We start from the raw sequence: 8994 nt of genomic DNA, 5'->3' as shown, positions 1-8994 counted from the left end.
AACAACCACCGAGAGAATGAGAGGGTAATAATGGGAGATACATAGAGAAAGAGAGAAAATATTATTGAAACCTTTTAATCTTTTACCATGTTATACTGTTAGACTAAAGATTTTTAGCTCTTGGGCTCTCTTGCTTTCTCTCCCACTCTCTTACTCTCATACACAAAGGTTTCTATTCGGGTCTTAACTCAAAACTCTTGCCTAAAGAAAGATCTATTGGTTAGGGGATCTATTGCCCAAGACTTTAGTTCATAACGAGAATTTAGCGATTACAGACGTGTCTCAGGATTAGCTCGCTGTTGACTAAAAAAATTGTTGATTTTTAATTAATTTTCTCACCGACTTCTTTGTTTTGTTAATGCTCGAAATACATTACAATAAAAAAAAATAATTACACGTAAATTATATTTGTTTTACTACACGCAAAAAATACGGATTTTTATTTAAGCTCTTAAGAATAATAAAAAAATATATAGAAAAGCAAAAAAAAAGAGAAAATAAAAATTGAAACGAAAAAAAGTAAACAACCAAGTGAAAGTCTGCCGATAAAGAAAAGATAAGACCACCAAACAATAACTTCAAGACATACTGACGGAAAGACAGACAAACAGCGTTTATAAAAACCACCATGGCGAGAATAATACGGTCATTAAATTACGGTCTGCAATTCGATAAAGACGCCCAGCATATCTTGGAGAATACGCATACACCCAGTACCAATGTCATAGCCTTGACCTCAACACCCACTATAACAACTTTGGACACAGTAGTGGCTCCCAGTCCCCATACACCAACAACCACTAGTGATTTTTTGCAAAAAATCGGAGCATCGATTATCAATTCCATACAATTGCAAGCTGCCCCTTTACATCCATTAGCCGTTGCCACAGATCCCGCCGCACCATTAGTAACCCAGACTGTAGACACAGACACTATGGATTTTGTAGGCCTATCACCACAACAGGTTATCATCGATGGTCAAAGCTATGATGATCTACAAAAACAAGTGGAATATGATCAATTCATGAATGAGGTCTGGATTGGCATTGTATTGATCTTGATCTTGATATCGATGGTATTTTGTTTTTGTTCCTGTTTCTTATATCATCAGTTTCGTGTATGGAAAAGAAATTGTAAGTGTTTTAATTTTATATATATATATATATTTAAAATTATTTGTTTTTTATATTTTTTGTTTTGTTTGAAATGAAGATTATGCGACTGACTATTACATATACATATCAAAAAACATATCTCCATAGTTGATGGCAATTTTATTTTCCGAATTTTTACATATATAAAAACACTCCAAAAATTCAATGAGGGCAATTTTATTGCTTGAAGTTTTTTTGAAATTTTAGAACTAAAATTTTCACAACATTTTCTACAGAAATAAAATTTTGACAAAATTTTCCAGAGAAATAAAATTTTGACAAAATTTCCTATAGAAATAAAATTTTGACAAAATTTTCCATAGAAATAAAATTTTGACGAAATTTCCTATAGAAATAAAATTTTGACAAATTTAGATATAAAATAAAATTTTGACAAAATTATATTAGTAATAAAATTTTGACAAAATTTTCCATAGAAATAAAATTTTGAAAAAAATTTCCATAGAAATAAAATTTTGAAAAAAATTTCTATAGAAATAAAATTTTGACAAAATTTTCTATAGAAATAAAATTTTGACAAAATTTCCTATAGAAATAAAATTTAGACAAAATTTTCTATAGAAATAAAATTTTGACAAAATTTTCCATAGAAATAAAATTTTGACAAAATTTTCCATAGAAATAATATTTTGACAAAATTTCCTATAGATATAAAATAAAAATTTTGACAAAATGTTCTACAGAAATAAAATTTTGACAAAATTTCCTATAGAAATAACATTTTGACAAAATGTTCAATAGAAATAAAATTTTGACAAAATTTTCAATAGAAATAAAATTTTGACAAAATTTTCAATAGAAATAAAACTAAGCTTTCCAATAATTTTTGTATAGCAAATTCTATAGCTTAACTTTAATATTTAACATTAGAAAGTCAATAACGTCAAATCTGTCCGTCCATCTGTCTTTTGAAAATTACATACTTTCAGTGATAATAAAATTTTCTAATTTTTTATAGGATCTAGTTAATCATATAGCATATAACATAGCTGTTTGAATTTTCTATATTTCATTGTAAAGCGTCAAAATTGTATTCGTTATGAAATTTTTAGTCAATCACATCACATCTGTCCGTCCGACTGTGTTTAACCCTTAAATGCGCATTGTATCTTTTAAGATACAATCAGAAAAAAATTCTTACATCTTAAAATTTTAACCGAATTCTATGAAATCAGTTTTGAAACATTTAAAATATCATAACGCAGTTATAAAAAAGTAGGTTTTTCCGGAAAATCTATATTACTTCTGTGTAATCTGAAACAAAAATTGAAAATAAAATTTTGCTCGAAAATTCAAGAACTTACAAATTGGAAGATTTGTAAAATTTATCAAAGATGAATGTAAAGTTGATAAAAAAAATCTGTGTAGTGTAAAAATATCTCTATTCTCTACTAAAATACAAATTGTTTCTTATTAACGAAAAAAAACAACATAGTTTAATGCACTGTATACAACCATTATTTTTGAGAAAAAAAATCTTAAAAAAAAAATTAGAAAGAATATTGTATGCAGATGTTCTTTTGTGTCTTTATATATATATATTGTTTTTTTTTTCGGAGGAATCGGTGTTTTTGTACATATAAGGGTTAATGATAACATAGTTTCAATCGTAACTAAACTACCAAGTTTTTCTTAAGCTCTACCTAAACTTAGCATTAAGCTGTATAATATTTCTAACTTCCTTTGAGAATTATCAATATTTTGTTCATAATAAATTTTTTGGTCAATTCATTCCTATCTGTCCGTCCGGATGGTTTTTAAAATTACATAGTTTCAATGGTTTCAATAGTTTCAAGTTTTTACCAGCTCTACCTAAATATAGCATAAAGCTGTACTATGCAAATGATCAAAATTTTGTTTATCATAAAATTCTTGGTCACTTAAGTTATGTCTGTCTATCCGTTTGAGGAGAAAAATTATATAGTTTCAATGGTAACAAAATGCCAAATTTTTGCAAGCTCTACCTAAATATAACATAAGGCTGTACAATTTTATTTTCTTCATTTCTTTGAAAAGCATCAAAATTGTGTTTGTTGTAAAATTCCTGGTCAATTAAGTCATGTCTGTCCGTCCGTTTGTGTATAAAAATTACCTAGTTTCATTGATAAATTTACCCTATTTTAGCAGACGCTACCTAAATATAGCATAAAGTTGTACTATATTTCAAACTTTCTTTTGTTCGTCAAAAAATTTTTTTTGTTTAGACATGACCTGTCTGTCCGTCCGTCTGTAGGTATAAAATTACCAGATATTAGCAAGCTCTAGAAAATTTCCTCTACCCTAATAATTTTTTGTGTACGCTAGTTAAATTAACTAAAATCGAGGAAAGAAATATACACAAATGAAGGATAAAAATTAACTAAAATCGTGTCTTCCACAAAATAGTTCAATATTTCTTTAAATTTGTAAATTTTACTACAAATGCATTCATCATGAACTTCGTATGTCACTGAAGACATTTTTGCAATGTTGAACAATTTTTTCCTTCAAACTACAAAATTTTCTTTAAGAAGTGAAAAAAACTTAATTATGTCTAATAAATTTTCTTGAATTTGTCGAAAAATATTTACTTATTTGATATGACATCGGCGTGATGTCAGCGTTTGTTATACTGTTTCGTTAAAATTTTCTAAAAATATTCAAAATTTTCTAAAATTAAACGAAAATTTTCTTCCTGGTGGGTTCACTGTTTTTTTTTTTTTCAGTGTAGTTGTCATGTCTAAACTTCATATTTTTTTCTAAATCACCAAATATATTTTCTTTCCTATATTTAGTTACTTGTTAACCCTGAGCTTAACATGGAATCAGGCAGCACTCAGTGATAAGAGAGAAGTTCACCAATAGTCTAAGTGAACCTGATACATCGGGCTGCCACCTAACCTAACCTAACCCTGAAAATGACAAAATTCCTTTCCAACTAAAATTTCTTTAAATTTTCCAATGCAAAAAATTAAACGTGACTGGTAATTGATTTAAAATTCATTCACGTCATTAATATGAAAGCAAAAAATTTTTATTGCTATAAGAAAGCAAAAAAAAAAAATAGAGAAATAAATTTGTGTTGGGTATTTGGTAAAAAGCCATTTGCCGCTACCATAAATGGAGGTGAAATTAAGAAAAACGTTTACAAAGTTTACATAAAGTCAAAAAATCTATAACTTGGGTATAACAAGAGGGTGAGTTGAAAAGATCTTAGCATGCAAACCAAGAATAAATATTTTTGGTAAATTGGCGATTTATTGAGCTTTTATTCGCCCTTCCAAAAAAAAAAAAAAATGGCAATTTATTGGCCCAGCAATACTTGAGCTTTTATTCACCCTTCCAAAAAAAATTGAGTCCTTTAATAAGGCTTTCGGGCTCGTGATGACCACCTTCTAATTCAAATGATGTTTGAAATAATTCGTTTATAATTTATTATTAATTATTTAAAACGACAATTTGGATTGTCTGTCCGTCCAACATATATAGAGATCCAATACAAACATTAAATTAACAAACATTTTTATGCAATGAAATAAAATTTTATTTATAGATGCTATCCGCAATGTCAGTTTTTTTGTTTTTTTTTTGTTTGTTAAGAATATTTTTTTATAAATATTTTATATAGATCTGGTTTTTTTTAATCGAAATATTTCTATGCAATTAGGATCCCAATTATAACCAGCTTAAAATTCCAATTAAATTCTGGCTTAAAATCCTAATTTAATACTGGCTTGAAATGAAAAGAACTTATATAGGTTTTTAATTTAAATTTAAATAATGAACGGAATTCTTGAAGAATTTATTCGACATAATTTAGGTGAAAACAAAAAAAAAAAAAAACAATTATGCATATATATTTATTTAAATGTTTTTGTTGTAGTTTAATATGGTTCGTGATAGTAATTAATAGCGATTCTAAAAATTAATAACTTGATATTCCATTTTGTTTATGTGGAAAGCATTTCATACCGATAACCTATAATTGTATTCTCAATAAACATAAAGACATACGATATATATATTATATATTTATAAATAAACTTCTAAAACAAGTTTTTTTATTATGTGTTGCGGTAGCCGGCAATTAATTGTTTTTTGCATTTTTTAAAACCACATAAACACACAGTAAACAAGAAAAACCAGTTGCCTTTAAGAATTGTTTAAATTCTCGAAATATATCATTTATTGTAATAAATTGTATTAATTCAAATTAAAATTAAATAAAAATTAATTCAATAAAGTTGATTTAACTTATTAAATAAATAATTAAAATTTAAGAAAAAAATTTTGAAATTAAAATTTCAATTTCATTTATTTAAAGTATCAAATTTTAAATTTAATTTGTTTGTATTTTTAATTTTTTTTAATTTCCTTTAATTTTATGTCTAAATTGAAGTATAAACTTAAATTAAGTTTAACTTTATTTTAATGTGTAATTTGTTTTAATATTTAAATTTAATTTTCATTAAAACTTATAATTTTTCAATTACATTTTCAATTTTAGCTTTAATATTAATGTTAATTTTAATCTTAAATTTTTTATATTTAATTTAAATTTATTTTTATTTAAGTGTTAATTTTCATTTTCATAGAAATTAACATTAAATCTTCATTAAAATTAAAATTTTATTTTAATGAAAATTAAAATTATTAAAATTTCATTTTCATTAAACTTAAAAATACAATTAAAATTTTATTTTTAATTTTGAAATTTTACTGTTCATTAAATTTTTTAAATTCAAATTAAAGAATTTAAAAAATTTAATGAACAGTAAAATTTCAAAATTAAAAATAAAATTTTAATTTTAATTCAAATTAAAGAATTTAAAAAATTTAATGAACAGTAAAATTTCAAAATTAAAAATAAAATTTTAATTGTATTTTTAAGTTTAATTTTAGTTTTAAAGTTAATATTCGTTTAATTTTATAAATTTTAGTTTAAATTTTAATGTTAATTTATCTTCAAATTTTAATATTAATTTTATTTTACTTTAAATTTTAATTCAATTTTAATTTTAATATTAACGCCCATTTTCATGAAGCTCAGTTAGTGTTCCGTTAATTAACGAACTTTTAAACCGTATAATGGAAATAGCTGCCATCTTGCCTATATATTCCAAATGCCAGTTAGGAACTTAACTGCCGAAAATTTTTCAGTTAAAGTTAACCGGAGAGAAGATATTTGTGATTTACTTTCTGTTAAAGCCTAACGAAGCTACATGAAAATGGCCGTAAATTTAATTTTATGTTTATGTTTAAACATAAAGTTAAAGTTTAGGATAATATTAAATTTATTTTTATGTAAATTAAATATTCGAATTAAATTTGATTTCAATTTTAACTTTAATTTTCATTAAAATTACATTTTAATTTTTTTTTTAATTTTAACTTTTTATAATATATTTAAATTTTATTTTTAGTAAACTAATATATTAATTTTAATTTTAATTTCAATATAAATTTTAAATTTAAGTTTCTTTGAATTTAAATTTTATTTTAATTTTCAAAATTCCTTTCCTCTTTTCCATGCAAATGCAATTTTTCGGCTTAGAGTTCATTGTCGGCTTTCTTCTTGCAGTTCATTTAATTGTTAATGTGGTACTGCTATCGTTCTTTGCTCTTATTTTTATTATGATACTTTTTATTATCTTTATTTCGTATTAATAACACTTCCGCAGCTATTACTGGCTTTGATTTCTTTTTAAGGCGGTAAGCGGGTATTTAATACAAAGTCTTTGATACTCATTGGATAAATTGGGAAACTAGGTCAGGTCAAGTAATTGCCCAATAATCAAGGCGATAATAATCGATATTATTTTTCTTTTTGTGTTGTTTTATTATTTTTTTTTTTTTGTGAAAAATAAGAATCGTTTCTAATCTCGCACATTTAAAATGTAAACATAGACAAAACAACAAACTTTTCTCCGCACTTTGAGTCACAAATTTTTCAAAATACGCGACAGCTGTCAGAAGCCATGGGAGGTATTTCATCAAATGCGGCGTTGTTTTTTTACAAACAAAAAGTAAATATTTTGCAAGCATTCGAAAAACGAGTAAATATTTAACAGGATGAAGAATATTTGAGAAACTTTGTATACTCGTAGATTTATCTTAATGCTCATTACACTGAAAAAAAAAAACAAAATAAACGTTAAAAAAAACTTTTTTTAACAAATTTACCAAAGAATTTTTTTTTTTTGTGAAAATAAATTCACAAGAGAATTTTTCATAGAAAATTTACTTAAGAAAATTTTCTAGAGAATTTTTGTTTTATTAGAGAAATTGACCATGCTAATTTTTTTTTAATTTTGCAAAATTTTTCACACACATTTTTAGTTAACAAATTGGTTAAAATTATTTCGGGAAATATTTTCCTTTTTGATTTTTAGTTTCCGTATATGTTGATCGCAAAATCAATCTCTCTTTTCTATTTTTTGTTTATTTATTAAATTATCCATTTTTAACCCAATTTTGTTTTTTCTCTTTCAGATCGTACAACAATAACCCAAAATGAAGATGAAGATAATGTAAAAATCAGTTTAGACCTTGAAGATCCGGTTCCTGAATACACTCTGGTTTCCGGTTTGCCTTCTTATGAAGCAGCCTTGGAATTATTGCATAAAAACCCTCAGTCATGTTTGATTGTACATCCTAGTGTTTTCGAAGTTTTCAATAGAAATGAAAAGATCGAAATTACAACACCCAAAGTGAATGACAATGTGGAAGTCTCCGCGGAAATTTCCACCCCTTTGTTAAATGAGAGTAATGACAGTAAAGCACCACCATCGGCATTTGTCATAACTACATTACCAACATATCAAGAATCTTTAGCAGCTAGTATCAGTCATACGCATAATATTACAAATATTAGTGTGGTCAATGAAAAGTCTCCACAAAAATCTCAGTCTGCGGAAAAAGTCTCCAAAAATAATGAAAAATCTCCAAAGGTGGCGTAATCCAGAGCCGCATCGAAAAAAGAACAAAAACCTTGACTGTATTTTATTTTTGGATTTTTTTGGAAACTCTCCAAAAAAAACTCTCTCCCTAAGACTGTGATATTACTAGATACTTTCTCCCTTAGCTTTTTTCAATGAAATCGAAATCTTTTGACCATCTCTTATTTGGAGATATTTTCTTTGTTCGTTTAATTAAAACAAGTTGTATACAAGTGACCAAATATTTAAGTCATAAACTGTGATTAATCCCCCCTTAATATGAAATAAAACTGATACAGCCATATTTGTATGGTTCATTGTCTATAATATTTAATTTATTTATTTGATATATAATGTTAGTACTTATGTATAATGTATGTATTTTCTAAACATATGTGTTAACTAATTTTTAAGTAATTTAAAAAAATATAAAATAATTAAGAATCAAATAAATCTACAACCCAATAAGGATGGGAAAATTTTAAAATTTAGAGTTTTATTTACATTTGAAGCGAATTACATTGGGATATGAAGTCGTAGTTTTTAAAGACGATTTTAATTCGAAAATTCTCAGACATGTTTGTATGTTACGAGCTCATCTCTCTGACCAACAACTTCATTTATTTGCAAAATGTTTATAACGCAACTGTGAACTTTATAACGCAACAGTGGCTATTAAGAGGATCAAAGTAACATTTGGTACTAAACCCTAGTTTAACGACACAATTAAGATTGCTATTAGGGAAAGAGATATTGCATACTCTCGATGGAAGCGCTTTAGATTAGCACAACTTCTAGAGCAATATCGATCGACGAGAACAGTATTGCGAACATATATATCAATATATCAATTCGGCTGTAGATTCCAGGGGCAAATGGAGAATTATACATGATATTGGTGT

General features: G+C 25.7%; 1 protein-coding gene across 1 annotated transcript; it reads left to right on the top strand.

The window, feature by feature from the left end:
• Window positions 1–254: 254 nt before the first annotated feature.
• comm2 lies at window positions 255–8579 on the top strand. Its single transcript, XM_075306220.1, has 2 exons — window positions 255–1133; window positions 7647–8579. Exons 1-2 carry the CDS (start codon window positions 629–631, stop codon window positions 8111–8113), a joined length of 972 nt encoding a protein of 323 aa, XP_075162335.1. The 5' UTR covers window positions 255–628; the 3' UTR covers window positions 8114–8579.
• Window positions 8580–8994: the final 415 nt, after the last annotated feature.

The sequence above is a fragment of the Haematobia irritans genome, chromosome 4, assembly GCF_050003625.1.
Source record: "Haematobia irritans isolate KBUSLIRL chromosome 4, ASM5000362v1, whole genome shotgun sequence".
Lineage (NCBI taxonomy): Eukaryota > Metazoa > Arthropoda > Insecta > Diptera > Muscidae > Haematobia > Haematobia irritans.
Note: the sequence above shows the minus strand (reverse complement) of the source record. Positions and strands in the feature narration are given on the sequence as shown.